This window comes from Lygodium microphyllum, chromosome 20, assembly GCF_053477565.2.
Source record: "Lygodium microphyllum isolate KBCC chromosome 20, Lygodium_microphyllum_v1.1.10, whole genome shotgun sequence".
Lineage (NCBI taxonomy): Eukaryota > Viridiplantae > Streptophyta > Polypodiopsida > Schizaeales > Lygodiaceae > Lygodium > Lygodium microphyllum.
Window position 1 is genome coordinate 123,589,849 of NC_141154.1, and position 25,995 is coordinate 123,615,843.

At 41.8% G+C, this 25,995-nt stretch overlaps 1 protein-coding gene across 26 annotated transcripts in view; it reads right to left on the bottom strand.

Annotated features, from left to right (window-relative positions):
• LOC148019343 (uncharacterized) overlaps window positions 1-24,473 on the bottom strand; it is a 70,543-nt gene extending 46,070 nt beyond the window's left edge. For 10 of the 26 annotated variants that reach the window (XR_015687586.1, XR_015687585.1, XR_015687584.1 and 7 more), the window contains exons 1-3: window positions 24,055-24,401; window positions 23,824-23,925; window positions 13,670-13,794 (exon numbers count right to left, since the gene is read on the bottom strand). Coding sequence is in view for 9 of the 26 variants with exons in the window: in XM_087660976.1 (XP_087517102.1) it covers window positions 13,670-13,794; window positions 23,824-23,914 (216 nt within the window). In the remaining 17 variants the exon portion in view is untranslated. Of the gene's footprint in view, window positions 1-13,669; window positions 13,880-23,752; window positions 23,926-24,054 lie in introns of all 26 variants that reach the window. The other 16 variants (XM_087660968.1, XM_087660956.1, XM_087660960.1 and 13 more) reach the window with 8 other exon arrangements.
• Window positions 24,474-25,995: the final 1,522 nt, after the last annotated feature.

The window sequence follows — 25,995 nt, forward strand, 5'->3', positions numbered from 1 at the left end:
CCAACAAATGAAAGGATATCAACCGCATAGTAGGAGCAAAGGTCTCTTCATAACAACCTTGATCCAAAGGCACTCAGAGAACTCTACTATGAACAGCATAGAGCATACCATGTTCATGATGGTCCGGTTCCTACGCTCTACACCTCCATTCCGTAAAGGGGAGTTGGTAGAGATAAGCTGGCATGAAATACCATGCTCTTGTAGAAACTCGGAAAACTTGCGGGAGGTGAGCTCGCCTCCACTATCACTCCTCATGCATCATACACGATGAACAATCTGGTTAGCGGCACCCAAGCAAAAAAATATGTGAAGGCATCGGACTTATGCTTGAGAAAGTACACCCACATGTAACAAGAATGATCGTCCACAATCAAAAATAAGTATAGTGCGCCATTCAAGATGGCGGTGGATGTCAGCCCACAAAGATCAACATGAATCAATCTAAGAGGTGTCTCAGCTCTATGTGTAGATTGCTGAGAGAATGGAATACAGTGATGTTTCTTGAGTTGACAAGCTCTACAAACATCCTACGATAGCTTTAGGTAGGGAAGGCCATCAACCATCTATCAATGCAATAATTCATAAAGAGAGTCGTATCCAAGATGCCCTAAGCAAAAATGCCAAAACACGAAATGCTCCTAGGCTCCCACGTAGCGGCTAAAGTCTTGAAGCAATGGAACTTGTTGGGTATCTCACACGCCTTACTTACGCCTACGCTCATATGGGAGTGTGCGGGTGATCACTAGGACACTGGGGCACTTTTTACTCTCGGTAGGAGAGGTTTTTTCCCCCAGATTATGTGTACTATTTTGTATGTGCTTGTGGTGCACACTTACGGGCACTTACTGTGTTCGGGTGTGAACAGCCCCTTATAACTCTAAGGTATAAGGGTTATCATTTGTACTTTCAGTCTTACACTCTATTCAGTACAATTGTATTGGGTGTCGTGCTCAACTCTGTCTCTCACTCTCACACTGTCTACTGCACTTCAGCTGCACCTCGATCCTCTCCCATCTGACATTTGGTATCAGAGCTGTCCTCAGTCAGCAGCCTGGAGTCCCCGTCAGTCTTGCCCCCGAGTCGCCAGCTCTAGACCTGCCCAGTACTGCCCTGCGCGCAGCTCACAATCTCCACATCAGCAGCTGCCCGTCTTCTCACTACAGTCGTCCACGTCAGCAGCTGCCCGTCAGCAGTCGCTCGTCAGCTCGCGAGCAGCTCCACTTCGCCAGGGCCCTGTTTCGTGCAGGCGGAGTCAACGCCTGCTCGCTACCTGCCTGCCCGCTTCAGATTCGCGCAGCCCGCCAATCAGCCTCCCGCCGTTTTTGACCACGTGCAGCCCGCCTGCCCATCGCGTCTGGTCAGCCCGTCTGACGACCTGCTCACGCCTGCCCGCCTGCCTTTGTCACGTCAGCAGCTCGCGACGTGCTGCACGACCAAGTAAAATTTTCAAAAATTTTATTATTTCAGCCCAGAATAAAATTCTGGAAGCGGCGGTTCACACGCGGTTGGCACAAATTTACTGGAAAAGTAAATTTCATGCAAATTTCTGACTGAATGGTCAGAAAATTTTGGGGCTTTTGTGTATTTGGAGGACAGATGCATTTAAACTGCTGATACAGTCACAGACCGACTGTTTTTGACAGAGATTTTGGCAAAATTTTGGGGATTTATTCATAACAGTGTTGCACTGCACTGTTTGCACATTGGGAAACGTGCTGTGTCTGTCTGTGACACATTGAATGCACATTTTGGGGCTTTTGTAACAGACATTTGTGACAGAAATTTTGGGCAGAAAATTTTGGGGCTTTTGATGTTTTAGTGCTGCTGAGCACTAATTGCACCTTGGGAAGCGTGCATCAGTGACAGTTTTTTTTTGTGACAGAGTACCCTTTGCACATTAATTGCAGACTTGTGTTTGCTGCAATTTCTGGAAATTTGCAGATTTCCAGTCCGTACTGCATTGACATTGCTCTATTGCCTTTTGGGAAATAATGGCAAATCAGGGAGGAGATGTATTCACCTATGTGTCCAAGGAAGACCGATTGGATGGGAACAATTATTCCCTTTGGTCTTTTATGATGAAGAATGTATTAGTGGCAAAAAATTTGTGGGATTATGTCAGTGGAGAGGAAGCACGACCGGGAGTTGTGGCTCCCGCTACTCCTCCTCCAGGAGGACGTGCAAGAGGGCAACCTCAGCCCCCTCCACCTCAGCTCGCTCAGCCACTTCCCCCAAGAACTGCAGCTCAGAAAACTTGGGATACACGGGATGCACAGGCTATGTCGCTGATTGCATTGGCAGTTCAGCGTTCTATCATTCCTCATATTCGTTCAGCAGCTTCTTCACAAGAAGCTTGGTTGATATTGGAGCAGATGTTTGCAGGAAAGAATGAGACTCGCATCTCTTTCTTGAAGAAAGAGCTAGAGACTCTAAAGATGAATGAGGGTGATTCTATGCAGGATCATCTCAACAAAATTCAAGACTTGCGGGAGCAACTCATGAATGTGGATGAGTACTACTCAGATGCGCAGCTGATTTCTACGACATTGAATTCACTTGCTCCCTCTTACTTGGCTTTTCATACTGCCTTGAACCTCACTATGAGGATTTCGAAAGAGCCCATCACTTTCATTCAGCTTGTCAGTTTGCTTCTCGAGGAAGAGCAAACTAGACGGAACAGTGGTGTGGATGGTATAGCCTCTGAGCAGGCTTTTATGTCAAGGCAGAAGGGTAAAAACAGCCAAGGGAAAAATGCTTCGCAGAGTTCTGGTAGTAGTAACACTTCACAGACAAGTCAAAAACAGGGGGGCACGCAAGCCAAGAAAGGAAAATGCCATTACTGCAAGAAGCCTGGCCACTACATCACTGAGTGCAGGAAGCGCATCGCCAAAGAGAAGAAGAAGGAGTCAGGAATGTCTGTTTCTGCAGCTCCTTCCACTGCCAGTGAGTCCGCGTCCTTTGTTGCAGACAGGGACTATTGTTTTTACACTTGCAGTTATGATGTCTCTTGGGCTGATAGAGCATTTAGCTCTACAGAAGATGCTGACACTTGGTTCTTTGACAGTGGTGCTTCACGGCATATCACATCTCGTAGAGATTTGTTTGCTTCTCTTGGTGCACCTCCCGTTGGGAAGTCTGTTCAGTGTGCTAATAATGCATCATACCCTGTTCGTGGTATTGGGGAGATTCAGCTTACAGCCATTGATGGCTCTATTCTCCGCCTACAGGATGCTTTGTATGTGCCTGGCATTAAGAAGAATCTGCTTTCCATTTCTTCTATGGCACGTTGTGGTTTGCAGGTCACCTTTGATGATGACCGTTGCATGGTCCGTGACAAGGAACACATGACATTGGTCTTGACAGGTTCTTTGTGTCATGGGTTATATGAGTTGGATGCTCTTTCGGTAGATCAGTCTGCATATTTGACATCCACTCTTACTCCTGCTATGTTAGAGGCAGAGTTATGGCATGCTCGTTTGGGGCATGTAAACTATGGCAGCTTGATGCTATTACAGCGTACTCAGATGTTGGATGGATTACCTCTCTTGGAGAGACCTCCTGAGCATTTATGCGAGGGTTGCATTTTGGGGAAAATGCATCGTTTCTCTTTTCCCCGTGATGTTGCTTTTAGAGCAACAGCCAGATTGCAGCTTGTGCATTCGGATGTTTGTGGGCCCATGCAGACACAGTCATTGGGTGGTTGTTACTATTTTGTAACATTTATTGATGACTTTACACGTTTGTGCTGGGTCTACTGCTTGAAAAAGAAGTCAGAAGTGTATGATGCATTTTTGGCTTTCAGTGTACTTGTGGAAACTCAGTCTGGTTGCAAGATTAAGACTCTCCGTTCGGACCGAGGGGGGGAATACATGTCCTCTATGCTGAATTCTTATTTGCAGCAGAAGGGCATTATCCATCAGTACACTACTGCATATACTCCACAGCAGAATGGGGTAGCAGAGAGGAAGAATCGGTCACTCATGGAGATGGCCAGATGTATGCTGAAGGCAAAGAGTTTGCCTCATAGTTTTTGGATGGAAGCCGTCATGTGCGCTTGCCACATTTTGAACAGATGCCCTACCAAGGCCTTGAAAACCATCACACCTTTTGAGGCTTGGCACAGCCGCAAACCTTCTGTTGGCCACTTCCGTACTTTTGGGTGTCTTGCATATGCCCATATTCCACAGGTACTTCGAAAGAAGTTGGACAGCAAGGCTGTAAAATGCATCTTTATGGGATATAGCAGCGAAAGCAAAGGCTACAGACTCTATGATCCCGTGACCAAGAAGGTTTTTGTCAGCAGGGATGTTGTATTTGATGAAAAATCAGAATTATCCTTGGCTGGTTTTGATACATATCAGGCTGCCCGTGATGTCTTTGAAGGGCTGCTGCCCATCACATTTGGTGATTCAGCTGGTACTTCAGCAAATGAACCTAATGTTCAGCCAGCTGCTCCTATGGAACATGCAGTAAATCAGCACATTGCTGAAACTGAAATTCAGCAGGAACTTGTACACAGTCAGGAAGCAAGACAGGTGCCTAGATGGTACACGCAGACTATGAGAGATAGTCATTTGGAAACACCCTTGGCTGGTCGTACTCGAAGGCAAACTCGACTGCATGATTCAGCACATTCCATGGAGTTTGTTATGGCAGCATGTACTCATGATATTGAGGAGCCTGAATGTTTTGAGGATGCACGACATAGTGTGCATTGGATGGCAGCCATGCAAGCTGAATTGGATTCTATTCATAAGAATCATACTTGGGATTTGGTGTCTTTGCCAGTTGGCAAGCGTGCCATTGGTACGAAATGGGTCTACAAATTGAAAAGGAATGCAGATGGATCCATAGATAAGTACAAGGCACGGCTGGTAGCTAAAGGCTACGCACAGAAAAAGGGCATTGACTATGAGGAGACCTTTGCTCCTACCTCCCGTATGACGACCATTCGGTCTATGATTGCCTTGGCTGCACATTTTAATTGGAAAGTGCATCAGCTGGATATAAAGACTGCATTCTTACATGGGGAACTTCAGGAAGAAGTGTATGTACAGCAGCCCATTGGTTTTGCAGTTGAAGGCTCAGAAAATTTAGTATGCAAGCTGAAAAAAGCTCTATATGGTTTGAAACAAGCTCCACGAGCTTGGTACGCAAAGATAGATGCTTTCTTGCTTAGTCAGGGGTTTGTAAACAGCCCATCTGAGTCTACCCTTTATGTACATAAAGAGGGGGGATCCATGCTGATTTTGTGTCTATATGTAGACGACCTTTTGCTCACTGGAACACGTGCTGATCAGATTTCAGCATTCAAAAATAATTTACAGCAAACTTTTGACATGTCGGACTTGGGTATTTTGCACTATTACTTGGGCATCCAGTTTGTACATGATGCTAGAGGCATTGGATTATGTCAGTCAAGGTACATTGGGCAACTTCTTGAGAAGTTTGGCTTACAGGATTGCAAGCCAGTTTGTACACCCATGGAACCTGGGCTCAAACTGTCATTACATGATGACAGTGATTTGTTTGATATCCATACTTATGCTCCAGCAGTGGGATGTCTCATCTATCTATGCCACACTCGGCCAGACATACAGTTTGCCGTTTCAGTTTTGAGCAGGTACATGCATCAGCCTCGTATGTCGCATTGGCAAGCTATGAAGCGTGTGTTTCGTTACTTGCAGGGTACTAGAACTCTTGGATTGCTTTATGCCAAGGGGGGACCACTGCAGTTACATGCTTACAGTGACTCTGATTGGGCTGGTGATTTTGATACTCGTCACTCCACTAGTGGCAATTGTTTCTTTCTTGGCTCGTCATGCATTTCTTGGCTTAGCAAGAAACAATCCACTGTTGCCACGTCATCATGTGAAACTGAGTACAAGGCAGCCTTCACTACTGCAGTTGAGTGCGTATGGCTTAGACGCTTACTTGCTGATTTGGATGTATCTGTTACGGAGCCTACTCCTTTATATACTGACAGTCAGAGTGCCATTGCAGTGGCACGGAACCCTGTGTTTCATGCTCGCACGAAACACATAGAGATTCACTACCACTTTGTCAGAGAGAGGCTACATGCAGGTGATATCAGCCTTGTCTACTGTCCTACCACCAGCAATGTGGCAGACATCTTCACCAAAGCTCTTCCACGAGACAAATTTGAAGCATTTCGCGATGCTTTGAATTTGACGCCCTTTGGTGGCGGATGATCCTTGTACACTTGATCACTCTTCACTCCAGGGGGGTTTGTTGGGTATCTCACACGCCTTACTTACGCCTACGCTCATATGGGAGTGTGCGGGTGATCACTAGGACACTGGGGCACTTTTTACTCTCGGTAGGAGAGGTTTTTTCCCCCAGATTATGTGTACTATTTTGTATGTGCTTGTGGTGCACACTTACGGGCACTTACTGTGTTCGGGTGTGAACAGCCCCTTATAACTCTAAGGTATAAGGGTTATCATTTGTACTTTCAGTCTTACACTCTATTCAGTACAATTGTATTGGGTGTCGTGCTCAACTCTGTCTCTCACTCTCACACTGTCTACTGCACTTCAGCTGCACCTCGATCCTCTCCCATCTGACAGAACTTAGGGCTCTTGGCTGTCAGCTCGAAAAAAAACTGTCATGCGGTATAGGCCACTAGGCTGTGCCTCACCACAAGCAATCACTAAACAAATTTGAGAGTCAAGGACCTTGACTATGGTCATTGTGAAGAAGAATGCTCAACCCAACCTGCAAAGCTATTGAATGGATAACAAGTTCACCCCAAGCTGAGAAACATAGTATACATCATCTACCATAGTACAAGCCAGGCCCTAGTTAGTGGCAAACTGACACGACCATGAGCCTGAATCTTGACCGAGGAGTTGTTCCCAACTCAAACGTGCCCAGCTACAAGGACTCGGAAAAGAAAAATGTCCGCCATGGGGATCATATGATAGGTAGCCCCACTGCCCACAATCCAAGGAGTAGCTGAAGTACTCGACTGTGATGAGTGGGCCTTTGCAATCACATTATCAAGAGGCACTCGTAGATGTGGACGGGACTCACATCCTCAAGTGTCTCTACAAAGACGATGTGGGCCTCTGCAAACTTATTAAACAAGCCCTCTTGCATTGAGAATGTTGTCGACTGTGATGGCTAACCGATGGCAACGTGGGTTTGACCTTGCCACTACCCCTCCTAAGGGTTGCCACCACCTTGCCTCCCCTGTGGGGGATTGTCTGACTAAGGAGCGAGAGGTTTGAGTCTTAACTTTTGGTGTTGTGCCTTGTGCCTTTGATCAGCACTCGTCATCAAAATGGCCAACCTTCTAACAATGTTGACAATATTGATTTTTCTTCAATATGTTTTGTCACCTAGGTCTTAGAGATGACTAGGAGTTTCCTTGGACCTCACTAGTTTGGTTTTGATTTTGATTTTGATTCTTTTTTTTATTTTGATCGGAATGTTGATTTTGCTTACTATTCCCTTACTACTCCTTCTAAGAAGCAACAATGAGAGCCCCCTCTATAGAGGTCAAGCTATGAAATTGATCAAACAACTGAGCGTAACGCAATTGCTAATACTCAAATTCATAGAATGTAGGCATGGTGGGCTATGAGATCACATATTGCACAAAATGGAAGTATTTTCTTGGCAACTTATTTAGAAACAATGTGATCTGATTGTCCAAGGACTTAGGAGCCCCCATGGTAGAGAACTCAGCAAGAAGGCACCGATACTCAGCCAACCTGACTTTCAAGTCATTCTGATTAGTGATTCTAAAGTTTTGATCCAAATTGATGTGATATGACCTATCCCCGCATAGTGGTCAATTAATTGTGCCCAACGCTCGAATTCTAAGTCAAAATGCTGAAGGTATGAATGAAATTCACGTAAGAAACCTTGCATCAGCTCAACAATAGAAAAGGCATTTCTAGCCTTCTATGAGCAAACGACCTCATAGGGAACAAATGCGGAATCAGGTTGGGGTTCCAACCCTTGTACAAGATGAATGTTTCCATAAAGTGCTGGTGGAGATGGAGACACCGAGACATGTAAGCCCTATCTAGCGGTCTGCTAGGGCATAGCAAAATGACTAGAAGACCCACTAGGTAATGCCATGGAGGCAAACTGTAGTACCAACTAACCCACACTCGATAAGCACTGGGTGGCATTCCCAAGCTATGAAAAACCCGAAAGTGTGGGGATGGGAGGATGAATCTCCATCATGGAGACACCACCCGGCTAAGGAAAAGACGAGGTCCTAAAAAGCATGTCTAAGGGTGAAGGACCTCCTAGTGTGATGTGTGAAGACATGTAAGATGCACTTAATGAAGGCTGAAAAGAAGGTGCACTGGAGCTAGTGGGTGGGATGGGTGGAAGATTAAATGAATTTTTCATTTGTATAGATGTCGAAAATGTATTAGATTTCTTTTGTCCATTAAATGCAAATGATTAAAAAGATTGAGTTACCAAAATCAAATTAACCATGAGATGTAAGTTGAAGGAAAAGATGAAGAAGAAACACTCACCATAGATTCTTACAATGTTTGTTTACCTTTTCTTAAGTACAATTAGAAAAGCCTATCCTCTTTGGGGCTAATGAACCAATACTTGTTTAAAGGGTTCATCATGAACATCTCCGATATCTTGTGGAAAGGAGGAAGAAAAATCAAAAGATTGAGAAGTAGTAGCTTGCTACCTAATATAGGAGTAAATGAAGGTGGAGAAGTGCATGGAAAAGATGAAAGAGATAAAGATGAAGATGATTGTGATACAGAGGAAAATGGTTTGTACTCCATATCAATTTCCACGTCAAGATGGCTAGTCCTTTGTGGAGCTTCCATCCTTCCTACAAAATCATTAGACCAGTGCACCAAATCTGAAGAGGAAAACTCAAATTACCTTCAATCTACCATTGAGCTCGATACATGAGAATGAGATCGTACTCAGATCGTAAGATCTCGTATGGTCTGTGGACTCCATGGTAGTCCAATGTCTCTTTGGCCATGTCAAATAGAGGAGCAATCTGTGAAGCCCAATCTGTTGCATGTCTTAATGTACTAGGCTCGAAAGCATCATGATGATGTAGTAAAGGCGTGTTCAAAGTCATCTCACCCCCTGTTGTTCCTATTTCTTGCAAAGGGCTTTCAAATCAAAGGCCGAGGTTTCGTGGAAGAGAATCTTGCTCTGATACCATGTGAAGAAATATCCTAACGCAAAAACATAAATAAAAGCGTACGACAAAGCATTGACTCAAAAGAACACAATTAGGGTTAGGGTAACTCAGAGACAATGAACATAGTGGAATCTTAATGAATGACTGAATACTAAATATACAATGCTCATGCAACAAACAAACCATGCACGAATGAAAACTGTACCCCGAACTCTCATGTCTCGAGAACCAAGGCTGAGGTGCTGAGCAAGAGAGTGTATCATACTCTTGACAGATCTAGAAATGCAGCAAAGGCAGCCTCCGAGAGTCGGACACTAGCAAACGCAGTTGTAGAAGCTAGATCTAATGCAAAGGGGTAGTGAGGAGAGAGAAAAACTAAAAAAGTAGGTGCCTAAGGAGAGAGAAAAACTGGGCAACAATTGGAGACTAAAGGTGACTATGCACGAGGTGATGGCAACAGCTAGAGGAGAGAGAAACTCAACAAACACAAATGCCAAGCTGATGGCAACAATGTGTGGATGATGGTGACAGCTTCAACAAGTGACAATAGCAGCAAACGCAAACTCTAGAGGTATAGGAAACAACTCCAAATGATGGTGACGGCCAAAAGATGGAGATGGAGACTAGAATCAGAAGCGAGATGATAGCAAACAGCAAGGGGAAGCTCTGACTGAGATGTCCTCCACGAATGGGGTGTGGGCAATAGAGATACAACTCCTGAAACCTACAAAAACGAGATTGAGGCTGAATGGCAGGCAACCTGTCTATTTATAGAAAGTTTCAAGACCTCGTATTGTGCACTGTTTTAAAGCTCTCTTGAATCATGCACCAATTAAGGGTTTTCATTAATTAAGCATTTTTGGGGCTGTTTAAGTGGCTAATTCAACATGCAATGCTTATGTTAGCTCAACACTAGCATCATCACCTGGCCTATTGCCCAACCTTCTAGAGCTTTTGCCCACCCTGTTACTACTGCATTTTGCTGACAATCATCAGATCTGATATAGCCACCCTGTGTTTTCATCATTGTGCAGGCCACCCTATTGTCTACTGACTGTTTTCAGCCTGTCCGAACTTCAAAGTCTGCATTTACAGCAAGGGATCACCTACGGAGGCTGCCTGCTGTGTTTCGGGATCCATTTGAGGTATGACACACTATCAGAGCTGTTAGAGAGACTGAGAGTCCTCTTTTAACTCATTCTGGCCCGGTCCAGCCGAGACATGGAGGTTCGAGATCCATTGCATTCACTGCTCAAAAGACTTTTTCTCCCTCCACTACTACCCACAACATCATCTTGACTAGTTCCCACTAAGAGTGACTGCCTGCTGCTGCTGCGTTTGGAGACTCCTCACAAGTACAACACACTCTCCAAGTTGTTCATAGCATCTCCAACACCACTCTCAGCTTACCTCATTCCAGGTCCTTGAGATGCAGAGATTTGAGGCCCCACATTGTATCATACATCTTCAAATTCATTCATTCTCATTGAGCATTCTAAAGAGTGTATTCCTCATGTTGTTGTACATTCCATGTTTCTTTCTGATTGCCATAGCATTTCTTTACATATTAATTTCAAATTATCATGCATTAATGCCTACCTTTTACTCTTTAAAACAACCCCAAAAAGCATTGCCAAAAATAAATGGCTTCATTTTTGAACGGTAGCTCAAATGCCCAAAAATTCTCTATAAACATCATGTGGGCATCCCATTTATCCCTAATTATTTTCAGTTATCAGCCTCATTCCATCTGCTGTCCATGCCCCTAAAGGTGCCATCATCATCATTCGAAGGAGCCAACCTGCATTTTGGAGTAGCCACATGCTGTTGTACTCGTTGCTCACCGGCTGCTGCCCAGTCAGCCACCTAGGCCACGCAACTTCTAGAGGTCTGCCCAGCTGCTGCCTTGCCTGCTGCAGTCACCACCCAGCCTGCTGTCCAGGAGATCCACTAGATGCTGTCACATTATCGCCACCACTATCTGCTACTACCCGTGGAGGTGCCACACAGCCAGTAAACCTTGTGTTTTCCTGCCCAAGTGACCTCTCAACATCATGCTGTTGGCAGGACTGCCTCTTTTGCTGCCCACAACATCATCATCAACAGTAGACTGTTAGTGCTGCTTTTTTGGAAATTGGATCCATCTTGTGAACAACACACTCAGAGTTGTTCTCAGAGTCTCTAACACCACTGTCAACTCAACTCCTCAGTCCTTAATACAAGGAGGGGTCAGGGACCCAAATTGTATCACTTACATTCCCATATTTATTCATCTTCATTGAGCATTCCTCGTGTTGTCCTACATTTTGCATTTCTCTATGTTTGCCCTAGCATTTCTTCACATGCCCATGCAGTCACAACCCACTAACATCGACAGACTACTGCAATTGAAAGTTTAGGCCTTAGAGTTGTCATCTTGATGCTTCAGCACCAAGCAATAGTGGGCTGGCGCATTTGGGATCTGTCTTGGTACAACAAACTCTCAAAGTTGTTCTTGGTGTCTCTGAAACCTCACTTAGGTCACCTCTACCCTGGTCCTCCAGAAACGTAGGCTTGAGGCCCATTGTATCATTTCTATAAACCCTCTTCTTGATTGAACATTCATCAAATATTGTGTGTAATACATTCTATTTCTCTGTGCGTTTGACCCAGCATTTACTTACAACCCATCCCAGATTTTGATGAGCTTCTAAATGTAGATTTTCCAAATGACACGGTACTTTACTTGGATGTGACTGAGAGCAATTTTAAGGCTTTGTAGCAGTGATGAACATACTTTTTAGAGCTTCAAGTGCTCTTATTAGCTAGCACAAGTACTTGGGATTCTAGGTATGTGATGGTGCTCAGCAGAGCCTAATCGGAAACCACATAAGGACTTCACTCGGATCCCCCATGGGTCCTTTGTAAGATACATTGGGCATCACATGTAGAGCAGCATCTTATACCCTTCGTTTTGAGCATCAAACAAAAGCTTCTCAATTGGAGCGCAACTAAAATCTCTCTAGCAAGAAGCATAGTGATGGCTAGTCAACAAGCCTTCTCCACGCCATGAAAAGGCCAAATGAAGAGTCTCATCAGAAACATTCTTCGATCAGGAAGGAGAGCAAGGGAGTGGTTTGCTTTTGTAGACCCACCAAAGGACATGCAAAGACAATGGCTTCAAGACCCTGAAGGGGCCATGACTAAGCTAGAGACAATTTTAAAGGGAGTATCTCAGGAATGGACTCCAGAGATAGATACAAATACTTCTCAAGTCTGAAACATGGACTGGTCTCTTCTCTTGAGGAGACATTTTTCTCAATGTGATTGCGATAGCAAGGAGAATATGTTCATCTTCACACTGAGAACCAGGAATAGAAAGAGTACACATAATGCCCTTAGCAAAAGCTTAAAGCGGTAGCCCACTACCACAAGAGATAGTGCATGGACCCTAAGTTGACTACTTGTATGGAGGGATGTAGACATCAGTGCATCAGAGAAAACCCTTCAGAACTAAAGAAGATCCAAGAGGGTGGGTTTGGAGAGACACTTTATTAGGAGACCTTGTGATGTCATTCTTTGGCCACATAGCAAACTAGGAATGAGGATTCAAATGAGTAAAATAAAGGCAACACATGGCCACTGCCAGCATTGATATTAGCAGCGAATCTCTTTGCCTTCTTTATTTGACGTTTGGAGGAGACTTGATGACCATATTAATCCTAGGAAGTTTTCATTGTTTCTATGGCTTGTGGCATTCAAGAGCCTAGCAGTTGGTAAATGGTCAGGATATGGCAGGTTTCAAGTAGCATATACTAAATGAGGACCCACCAAGGAGGCAAAGATAGTACTCATGGGACTTTCCAAGAGCTCAGGAGGTATGCACAATAGAAGCAAGATCTCAAATTAGTATTTCATGGCTGAAGTCAGATTATGATAGAGACCTGGGTAATTGTATGGGTCATGGACAAAAGTTTAGCATGCAGCTACAAGGACGTACAGGGCAGCCATTATTCTCTTCACTAGGCAGCAGCAGAGCACATCCCTACACAAGACTACTCATAAACAGAGTGAACTTCGAGGGACTCTCACAAATGGGAGCTCATTGCTAGTTTTATAGCTTTGTATAGTTGGACAGCAAGATGCAGTCATGCCATTGAGGCACAGTTTATATCCACAATAGAGAGTTAAGACCCTCTTCAAGATTTGCGAAAAATTATTCACCCCTAGACCAAGCACATGAGGAGGAGGAGAGGTGCTTTTCTGGGATTTAGGCACCTTGTTCCACCTTGTCACATATGCTTTGGCATTACAAACCACTGGATCAAAGCCCTTGTATTTGACCTTCTAGGAATCTCTGGAATATACTTTATCAATAATGTCCTATACCAGGTGTATATTATACTTTAACTTGATATAGTTTGGCTGAAGTGTTTGTTAATAGAATTCTTTTGTCTTGGGCAAAACAGTGTGATTGAAAACCTGCAGATATATCAAACTAAAATACTTATTCAGCCTTACCAACTGCTCCTCACTTTGACAAGTTTGTGAACATCTGTCATCAGTCGACCCGCTAGCATTAGCTTGGAATGTGCCTTGAGCAGAAGCTGGTTCTTCCTTCCTCCTCTTTACATTTTTCAGATTGCCTGAAAGGGGTCTGGAGTAAACTTTTTCTCGCTTTCGTCTCATTTCTGGAACTGCATCTTAAATTTTTCAGTGTGATTGGTGTTCCTGTCCACATTGAGTGTGACAGTATTACTTAGGACTGGAAGGCTCAAGAAGCAAGTCCTTTGAATATCATTCAGAATGTTATAAGTTTGTTATCCTTCGACAATGTCTGACCAGCCTTAATATCCAGATTATTAATTCCCATCTTTGAATTAATTAACTCGTCTTAGAATTAAGTTCGAATCACAAGAGCATAAACCAACCAGCTAAAAGAGATATTTTCATTCAAGAGAGTGCTTATTCATAGTACTGGGGCACACCAATACAGAGCTTTAAATAGCTATTTGGAAGAAAATTAAATGCTGCCTATAATAACCAAATTGTGTGCTACTTCTGGATGTTGGACATGAGCATGTTCAAATATGATCAACATGGAAGCAGAGTAAAGTAACAGGCCAGTACCCTAGTGTTGCACAAGCTATGATCAACAAAGACATGTTGAAACATGTAGCAGCATTTCAGACAACCCATAATTCAATGACCTAATCCAAGTCCCTGGGAAATCCTGTAACTTCACTTATTAATAATTATTTCCAGTTCAAAATGGTGGGGTGCCATTCAATGATATAGTATTGAAGAAGATTAAGGCAATACTGATTAGCCTGCAAATGGATAAAGAAGTGAGAAATGGTTTCAAGCCTTTTCTTATACCTAATGTTCAGTTGATAGGCTCTTTCGTTAGTCCAAAGGCAAAGGAATCCACAATATGAATATCAAACTACATCTAGCAAGTATGGGTTATTTTGACACTAGTAACATCACTACTCCCAAACTCTTTTGTCACAACTCTATAGAAACAGAATTTGTATCCTTTTTCATTAATTTGTCTATATAATGATTTATTAAATTTGTTTCCTTTACACTAATTAGATATAAAGAAAAGTGCATTGGAGCTGGCCACTGATGAGTGGTCAAGGTCCCTAAATTTTAGGAGCCCCGAATTAGCCTAAAAATGCTAGTCCTAAAAAATAGGGATGTCATTCTAAAGATAGTAAATTCTGTACTCTGACTGTGCTTACTAAATTTGGTTGTTTCTATTCTTGACAGTATTCGGCCCAAAAAGGAAGGCCATAGAGAAGAGACAAGTGTCCAAGAGTCCCACCACTTGTCACATCTCATGACATGTGGCTGGACACTTGTCTTGTGCTACTCCACTTTCCCCTTTTGTACTAGCTCTTCCCTCTCCTATAAATAAGAGCTCGTTTTTCTTCATTCAGCATCATTTTTCTTTGTTGTAAACTCATGTACAGCACCCACAAATAGCTTGAAACTGGCCCCATCCATCCCCATCATCATCCCCCACTTTTCCATTATCAAATTCCTCCATATTCCCTCTTCTATCACTGCTGTTTTACAGGATAGCAAGCCTATAAATTCATTAAGCACCTTATTCTCGAGCTCTTTCTTCCATTTTAGCAACAAGAAGCAAGCCCTATCCTGTACTGCTGATCAACGATGGAGAAAGGCTGATTTCCTCTCTTTCTTCTCTCATATTGTAAAGAAATCAGTTCTTATCATTGCATAATAGATAATGCATGTGTGTTTGTACATCTTTGCATGATCTTGTGAGAGTGAGAATTACTTCTCCTCACTCTCAGGTTGATTGTAACTGAGCTCTTCCCTAAGGGACTTGGGTTGAGCAGAAATACATTCCTTCGGGGGAGGTTGCCCATCTTTAACCCTCAATCTTGTCTCCATTATTTTTACATTTTCATGGCTGTAATTTTGTGAGTAATTTTCATTTTCAGCTTTAAGTGTTCATTCTCCTTTATATTAAATCTCGAAAATAAGCGAATATCATAATTGTTAAAGTATACTAGGTTGTTCGGGGCGTTTACAGTGGTATCAGAGCTTTGGCTCGGTTCTCACCCCAATACTGGTAGTGCTTACAATTATAAGTTTGTTTGTTTTCAGCCCTTGCATTGAGTGCTTGAGCATATTTTTCTTAGAGTCTCAATGGATCAGTAGAGTGCTATCCTTCAAGCCAATCAATGTCTTAGAGAGGAGAATCAACAAATTCGTGAGCAACTTCTCAAACTAGAAAAAGTTGAGAATCCCAAAGAATTCAAGAAAAGAAGCCCATTTGCTTCAAGGAGACAAAGCCATACCAATGAAAGGAGCCGATCAAGAAGTCCAACTACTTCTAAGAGGCAGTCCCATTCTACTTCAAGACAAAGAAAGAGATCGCGTCGAAGCTCATCCTCTTCTTCAAAGTCATCTGGCGCCTACTCTGATGGACCCTCTTCTAGTAACGAAGAGTCACACCCTTATCGTGGAAGACCTCATCATCGTCAAAGGCATCGACATTCTTCACCCTCGTCTCCATCAAGCACTTCATCATCTTCAACCTCAAGCTCCGGGCATGGACGAAGGCATAAGAAGAAGAAAAAGAAGACTAAGTCACTATCTCAACTTGAAAAGAAGATCAAGTTCAGTATGTATGATGATTCCCGAAATCCTGATCTTCTTCTGAAGTTTATTCGTCAATTTCAAATTTTGTATGGTCGTGACAAGTATAAAGAAAAAGAAAAGATTAAGTTTGCAGCTTTACATTTGACCGACTTAGCCCATACTTGGTGAACGGGGTTGAAATATGATCATGCTGCCCCAAAATCATGGCGGTCCTTTGTTCGCATGATACAAAGCCAATTTCTTCCTGTTCATTTCAAAAGAGATATAAAAATGGAATGGGATCGGCTTTGGCAAAGGAAAAATGAGTCACTTGGTGACTATACCAAGAGATTTTGGGAGCTACTTTTGAAGGTCCAACATTTCAAGAAGATCAGCAGTTCGGAAAGCTTGGGAAGTTTCAAGGAGGTTTGCATTTTAAACTTCGTACTGCTCTTAATCATTATCATTGTTCTAGTCCAGGGAACTCATTGACCATGCTGAGACATGGGAAATGGAGCACAATGGCAACAAATCATTCCAAAAGAATGATAAGAAGAGAATAGCTGATGATGAGGAGTATTCAGTCCCAAATGAATGACAAAAACAACGACAAAAGCAGCCATTAAATCAAAAGAAGATGAAGCCCTATGCACCTCCTAATGCTCCTCAATTTCGCTCCAATCTATACCCACAAGCAAAGCAACTTTCCGAAGAAGAAAAGCAACGCTTCATGAAAGAAGGGAAGTGCTTTAAATGTGGACAAACAGGCCACATAGCGAAGCAATGTCCAAACAAAGGACAAAGCAAGGTTTCTGACAACAAGCCTAAGTCGCCAGTGAAAATCAATGCTATTAGTGATGTAGTTGCAAACACAACTCACATTCCACAGATGCGTAAATTATTAAAAGCTTGGGGACAGTTGCAAGGTAAGCAAGCACTATTTTTTATAGATCTTGGGGCGAATGAAAATGTCATTTCCTTGCAATTAGCTAAAGAGCTTGGATTAAAGAATGAAGAGATGGACACTCCGGCAGAAGTTCGCCAAGCTTTAAATGCCAATGAAGGTGACACAGTGAAGACTGTGACACCCTACATTGGCAAGCTCAAGTTTCAAATTCAAGGCTACAGTGACGAAGATACCTTCTGTATCGGAGACCTTGATGGTTGCGATGTGATTCTTGGCATGCCCTGGAATCACAGAGTAGATTCAACCATCTTCTCTCAAAAAAAAAAGATAGAACTCACCAACAAAGGCAAGAAGTACGAGATCCAAGCTGGAGTTTCTGGAGACACCATACCTATGATAAGCCATATGCAAGTCTCTAGAGCAATTAAGGATTGTGTTCAATGTTGTTTGCTTTATGTAACTGATGTAAAAGATAATATGAATGCTGAAAACCAAGAGCGACTTCAGCTCTTGGAAAAGTATATAGATTGTTTTTCGGAAGATCTTTCTTATCAGCTTCCCCCGAAAAGGCCAGAAGACCATCATATTGATATTATTCCAGACAGTTCTCCTCCTAATATAGCACCATACCGTGTGAGCCGTCCTTAACAAGAAGAAATCAGAAAGCAAGTTGAAGACCTACTCAACCGTGGGCTAATTAGGCCAAGTAGCTCACCATTTTGTTCACCGGTTCTTCTTGTTCAAAAGAAAGATGGCACATTCAGGATGTGCATTGATTATCGAGCCCTCAACAAAATCACTGTGAAGAATCGGTTTCCTATTCCCAGAATTGACGACATTTTGGATCGTCTAGGAGACTCAAAGGTTTTCAGCCGCATTGATCTAAAGAGTGATTATCATCAAATTAGGGTAATACCACAAGATGTACACAAAACTGCTTTCCGCACTTCATACGGTCTTTATGAATTCTTGGTGGTTCCTTTCGAATTAACCAATGCACCAGCCACCTTTAATCGAATGATGGAGTGCATCTTTAGAGAGTATCGACAATATTTCGGTACTTTCTTTTATGATATTCTTGTCTTTAGCAAGAATGAAGAGGAGCATCATCAGCACTTGGAGATTGTTCTACAATCACTTCAACAAAATCAACTCTTGGTAAATGGTAAAAAGAGTGAATTTTTCATGCATAAAATAAATTACCTTGGGCATGTCATCTCTTCTGAAGGGATTCAGATGGATCCTGAAAAGATCAAGATAATCCAAGAATGGCCTCATCTTCATGACGTACATGAGATGGGATCGTTTCTTGGCTTATGCTCTTATTACCGCCGCTTCATCAAGCATTTTGCACATATGGCTTCTCCACTTCATGACCTTACAAAGAAGAATACCTCTTTCCAATGGAAGGAAAAAGAGAAGGCAGCCTTCACAAGGCTGAAAACAGCTCTTACTTCTGGACCTGTTCTTATCATTCCAGATTTGGTAAAACCATTTGTGGTGGAAGCAGATGCTTGCAGTGATTGTATTGGTGCAGTGCTAAATCAAGAAGGCCATGCCGTAGCCTTTGAAAGCCGCCATCTAAATGATGTGGAGAAAATGTATGACATTTATGAAAAGGAGCTCTTAGCAGTGGTTCATGCTTTGAAGATATGGAAACATTATCTTTTAGGCAATGAATTCCTTATTAAAACTGATCATCAGAGCTTGAAGTATTTCAAGACTCAAAAGCATTTGCAGGAGAAACATGCAAGACGGGAAAATTTCTTGTCTATGTTTCATTTTCAAATTATGTACACTCCAGGGAAACAAAATGTAGTTGCTGATGCACTTTCTAGAGTGCCTCGCATTGCAACTATTACAGTGGCTCATCATGAAGATTTTCAAACGATGAAGAATACTTATGATGAAGATACTGATTTTGCAGCAATTTGGTCAAATTTACAGCAAGGAGGTTCTCATCCAAATTATTCCATCAAAGACAGTTACCTTCTCATGAACAATCGCCTTTGTGTCACTCTTCCTGTTCGACAAAAGGTGCTTAAAGAAAGTCATGAACCCCCTTATGCAAGGCATAAAGGAGGGCAACCACTCTAAGTGCAATTGAGCGCTACTTTTATTGGCCAACATTACGAAGAGATACATATAACTTCATTGAACACATAACTTCATTGAGGCTTGTCTAGTATGCCAAAAATCCAAGTATGATAGGCAGAAGACTCCAGGATTGTTACAACCTCTTCCAGTGCCCAAAGATCCATGGGAATCTATCACAATGGATTTCATCTCAGGTATTCCAAGAGCACCTCAAGGTCATGATATGATTTGGGTCATAATTGATCGATTCAGCAACCAATCACATTTTATTCCATGTCATAAAACATTGAAATCCGCACAAGCTGCAAAACTTTTCATTCAACATATCTTCAGATTACATGGTATGCCTTCTGAGATCATTTCAGATAGAGACTCCAAATTCACAAGTAACTTTTGGCGTGCTTTATTTGAGAATTTGGGAACCACTTTAAAGTTCTTCTCAGCTTTTCATCCTCAAACTGACGGCCAAACAAAGGTGATGAATCTCACTCTTTTGGATATGTTGAAAGCTTATGTTAGTGAACATAAGTCACAATGGGAGAAATATCTTTCATTATTGAAGTTTGCTTACAACAATACAGTGCACTCATCCACAGGGAAAGCTCCGAATGAAATAATACAAGGTAAAGTGATTCCTCCTCCAATTATTTGCACTAAAGATAAGATTTTTGCTACTGATGAATTTGCTTCAGATTTAAAAACAACAATGGATCAAGTTCGAGCCACTATCGAAGTTGCCCAAGAGCGACAAAAGAAGCAAGCAGATAAACGAAGAAGACCTTTGGCTTTTGAAAAAGGTCAATATGTCTTGCTAAAGTTTGATAAAAGCAGGCTCAAACAAGGTTCCAGTCAAAATTCATCTTTTCCAAAGCTCTCCAGTAGATACTTTGGACCCTTCAAAGTGATTGAGAAAATAAATGAAGTTTCTTATCGACTTGAGCTTCCTGCTCATTGGAAAATACACAATGCTTTTCATGTAAGTTTGCTAAAACCTTACATAGGACCAGAACCAAAGGAACCCATTACTGAAGATCCCCCAGAAGTTGAAGAAATAGAGCAACTCTTAAAATCTGAACAGATTTTGTTTCACAAGGATCGAACCACAAGAAGTAGCCTTGTGACACGAAAATTCTTACTAAAATTCAAGAATCTACCCACAACAGATGCACAGTGGGTAGATGAAAAATTCATGAAGGATTACCCAAACATTCTTCAGCCATATCAAGAAGCTTTTCAGCTGAGGACAACTGAATAAAAGCCAGAGGACTGTCACAACTCTATAGAAACAGAATTTGTATCATTTTTCATTAATTTGTCTATATAATGATTTATTAAATTTGTTTCCTTTGCACTAATTAGATATAAAGAAAAGTGCATTGGAGCTGGCCACTGATGAGTGGTCACAGGTTATGGTGGACCCATGCGGTGGGTTAGAGAAAAGATAGTTCACACTTCCACCTATATGGCCCGATTGGGCGCCTGTGACCAGAACTCACGCGTATCAGGGTTAAACTCGCACACAGAAAGGATTGATGCCTTGAAGTGTAGGCTAGATCCGCCAGAACAGACAGTTACAATCAACAAGATGGCATGATCATGAAATGCTTGTACAATGTGCATGTGTGGGGTAAAAGCTTGAAATGCACATTTCTTTGCATAGGAAAGTCACATGAAGATTCTGATACCGTGTTTGCGATATACATGGAAAAAGCTTTCATATGACACCCATATTGGAGGGTCCCTAAATTTTAAAAGCCCCGAATTAGCCTAAAAATGCTAGTCCTAAAAAATAGGGATGTCATTCTAAAACTAGTAAATTCTGTACTCTGACTGTCCTTACTAAATTTGGTTGTTTCTATTCTTGACAGTATTCAGCCTAAGAAGGAAGGCCATAGAGAAGAGACAAGTGTCAAGACACTTGTCACACAAGTTTCCAAGAGTCCCACCACTTGTCACATCTCATGACATGTGACTGGACACTTGTCTTGTGCTACTCCACTTTTCCCTTTTGTACTAGCTCTTCCCTCTCCTATAAATAAGAGCTCGTTTTTCTTCATTCAGCATCATTTTTCTTTGTTGTAAACTCATGTACAGCACCCACAGATAGCCAGAAACTGGCCCCATCCATCCCCATCATCATCCCCCACTTCTCCATTATCAAATTCCTCCATATTCCCTCTTCTATCACTGCTGTTTTACAGGATAGCAAGCCTATAAATTCATTAAGCACCTTATTCTCGAGCTCTTTCTTCCATTTTAGCAACAAGAAGCAAGCCCTATCCTGTACTGCTGATCAACGATGGAGAAAGGCTGATTTCCTCTCTTTCTTCTCTCATATTGTAAAGAAATCAGTTCTTATCATTGCATAATAGATAATGCATGTGTGTTTGTACATCTTTGCATGATCTTGTGAGAGTGAGAATTACTTCTCCTCACTCTCAGGTTGATTGTAACTGAGCTCTTCCCTAAGGGACTTGGGTTGAGCAGAAATACATTCCTTCGGGGGAGGTTGCCCATCTTTAACCCTCAATCTTGTCTCCATTATTTTTACATTTTCATGGCTGTAATTTTATGAGTAATTTTCATTTTCAGCTTTAAGTGTTCATTCTCTTTTATATTAAATCTCGAAAACAAGCGAATATCATAATTGTTAAGCATACTAGGTTGTTCGGGGCATTTACATCTTTACAAAGAAGAAAATTAATTTTAGAGAGAAACTATTCTGGCAGAAAACCCTAATTGCATATTTAGAAAGTTATTAAGTTTGCTGCCAGAATAGTTTCTTTCCTAAATTAACTTTCTTCTCTCTAACTTTATCTAGAACCCACTACCACTAATAGTTGAGAGTGATTCCAAAAACCACAAGTATTCCAAGTGGTCTAATCACATTCTCTTCCTCAAGAACTTTGCATCTCTAATCGATTAACCATCAAGAAGATATTTAATGGGAACCTTAACGCCAGTTTTACTACTGGATCCTCATGCAAAGCATGTAATGAGGAGGTAAAAGGTTCATATCTATTTGCTCTGATGGCACCATGGTTTCTGAATTGTCTTAAAGCTTTCTAGGGCAATGCCTATCAGATTACCTTTCTTTATCTCTTCTTGAGTAAGCCGTCCAAAAGCATCTACAATAGTGGCAAAAAGCAAGGAAGCCATGGGACATCCTTGCCTTATAGACCTTTATCAAAGGCAAGATTCAATAAGCACTCATTAATGGACACTCTCTCTAACATTCCAAAGATGACATTAATATACTGGATGAAACCTCTCAACAAACTCATGTCATAGAGGAACTCATTAGGAATCCATTCTCACCCAGCATAGGCCTTATTAAAACCAAACGAAAAATTTTAAATCGTGCTTGGTCTCTTGGGCATGTTAACCCCTTCTCATAAAGCAATGATGTCCTTCAAGAAATATCTTCCCTTTATAAGCCCTTTATGCTCCTCCTCGATCAAAAGGTGAGCCTCCTACCAAGAATATTGGCAAAGTTTATGGGCAAAGGTTAAGCAAGTAATGAATCTCCAATTGGAAAGAGTCTATTTCTCATCCTTTTTGTGGACCACCTTTATGACCCTATCAACTTGATTGATGAGGGAGGGCATCAAACACTAAACTTTCAAGATGCTCTCTAAAAAGCACCTAACAGTAGGAGGACAACTATATTTGTCCTAGAATTCATTTGAAAAGCTGATTAGGGAGGCCATTCAACCAATGGTTGTACCTTTCTTTGAAGAGTTGAATGGTATCAAAGATCTCCACAAATTTATATTTCTTGTTTAGGAGAGTAGCAATGACTAGGGGCCTAGGGGACCACTTTTGTCTACATCTAGCTATATTGGCTTTGGCAATGGTAAACTCCCTATTTCTAGTAAGGGAGACCATGAAACCTCGGCAAAGCAGTCCTTGAAAATGAAGGCATTTTCTTCTGGCTAGTTTGAGACCATTCTCTTCCAAAAGCAAGGATGTATGTGAGAGAATATGTCTGTACTAAGCTTGTCTAGTTTCCAGCCCACCAATGCCTAGTAAATTTAAGGAGTTGATGGGTCTCAGATTCATTTTCATGGATAATGTCTAGGTTGGCTCTAGTAAGCCAGTCCTTGAGCTGGGTCCCTCATGAGAAAATAGATCAGATGCCATTCATTTCAAAAGTGAAGAAGAATGGGAAGTTGATTCTATTTATACCACTCGCTATGGACAGAGATATGCGGTTATCTTCAAGTCAAGAAGTGCCCTATTAAATAAGGTACGTGACATCAATATGGTGGAGGACTTGCAGGACAGTTCTTAGAACAAAGTACAAGTTCCTTAGTGCTGGCAGGCAAGGAAAGGGCATCCTGGCTCAACTGTAAATCCTATCACAGCCATTAAACCTAGACCTTTTTGAACAAAGTCAAGCAATCCCCTCTAACATAACTAGAAGAGAAAGGAACAACACTAAGTATGCTTAATATCCTGCTTGAGGAAATGGTACACACCACTTATATTCCCTCCTGGTTTCTTCTTCGTTATTACATTTTATAGGAAATTTGTTGTGCTTTGAGTCTACCTCTAGGCAAGCCGAAAATCTCACGATTATGGCCCAATCTGTGTACAAATTGTAGTGCAAATAATGAGTGAGTATCCGTTTGCTCTTCCATTAGATTAACCACTGTTCACAAAAAACATTTTAAAAAACCTTCAGCCTAATATTTTGATTTGAAGGTTTCTTCCAAGAATGGCAGTTCACCAAAACATAACTGACAATAATGAATGAAGTCGGCTAAATCGGTTTAAATACCTCCTCTGTCGAGATTTAGAAGGTTTTTCCAGTTTTTGCAATTCACTCGACAATAACCCGTGGTCTAATGTGTTGCTTGGCTTGACATTACACGCAGATAAGGGGGAATAACACTTGATATCTCCTGACTAGTAATAATAATAAACCTGATCGATGAGGCTACTGAGAAGCAATTGGACTTGGCTCCTAATAATCGCCTCTCATTCCAAGATTGTTATTATGCCTCTCGAACTACAGACCAAATACGTACAGTAACAAAATCGGACATGGTTGGCGAAGGTTGCCAAGAGATGATACTTCCATGTCGAATACACAGAGAGAGAGAGAGAGAGAGAGAGAGAGAGCCCCGTTACGAGCTAACGTCCTGCTAAAAATCGTTACTGCAAATACCCCTCCATTTAGCTCCCCGCCTCTCGGCCCCGCACAGCCACGTCACAAAAAACCGAGTAGAAATAAGGCACTCTCTAATGATGCTTATATAAATATAATAACAAGGGTGCACTATTGCACGCATAAGCATTGCCCTTTTCCCTCCCACATTAGAGAGAGAGAGAGAGAGAACTTTTTTTTAATTTTCTAAAATAAACTTTTCTTTCTCTAAAAGTAACACATTCACATATTTCAAGGTTATGTGGACTGCTTAACTAAGGTTAAGAGTAGGTAAAAAAATTTGGGACCTGCACCACCTTGTCACTGCACCATTGTATAAACAGATTCCCTGAAGGACAATGCTAACAAAGATTTAAAATCATAGCTAGAGTCATACCCAAAGCTCAGGAGGCCATCCAAAAATAATTAGATGAGATCAAGAAGTAAAAAATATGGGATGGAGAATATTAGGAAGATTATGTCGATTCTAGAGTGGCTAGCATGTCTAATGACTCATTCATGTATATCTTTCAAGATCAAATCCTAAACAACAATTCCACTATGTAAGCTAGTGCTAAGTTGGCAATAAGTATGCTTAGCCCCCTAAGAGTAGGTACCACTTCTTATGAGCAAGCCAAAATCCCATTTCTGGCTAAGCAACTGCATCATAAAATATCAAGTGATGATCTATGTGGCATCATAAAGCAATTCAAGTAGGTTGGCGAGACTAATGGTCTTACAATGATGAACAAGTGGGCACACACACTTGGCTTGTCCCTAGGAGCAAAAGGTAAAAGTGTGGCTGGCTAGCTTAGACCTAGCTAAAAAAATAAGCTTTTGTATGGTTGAGAACCTCTTTATCATTCTTGGAGGCTAGTTTAGATCAAGGTGGCTTAAATAAAATTTTTGACAAGGTGATCAAAGTTGATGTCCACAAACATATGCCAAGTCAATAGAAGGAGTGAGAAGGAGCCTAGCCTCTCTCAAGGGATGGCTATACTTAAGTAGTGAGATCAAGAATTGGTGAAGCTATTTGAGAGCTTGCAACCTAAATCTACTTATAGGCAAAGCATCCAACATTTTCGTGCTAATGTCTTGCCTTTGAAGTGTCCTAAGCCTAACAATTTTGAGGTTGTCATGAATTGAAACATACGAACATGATGCTACTATTTATAGAACCCCAAAGGGTTTAACATAGACATGAAATCCCTACCCTATCAATAAAATAACACTCTATGGGAGGGGATCCTTCTTAGCACTTCCAACTATACCAAAATCAAGACTGAGTGTACCTAAAGTAGAGATGAACCCTTTGGGTATAGATAGTATACTTAAACCTTTTGCCATATACCCATTGAGCAACATCCTAGCCCATTCATTACATTGAGGCCTATAAAAGGAGATATGTACGTAAATCCCTACATATCTTGCAACAAGAAAGACAATGTAGTCCTTTGAAAGATAGAGTGGAAGTGGAAGCATAAGCAGAAGCAAGCACTATGGAGGTTCGAGCAAAAAAGAGAGAGACCTATGTGTGAAAACTCCAACTGTCACCATGTGTGACTTGTCTTT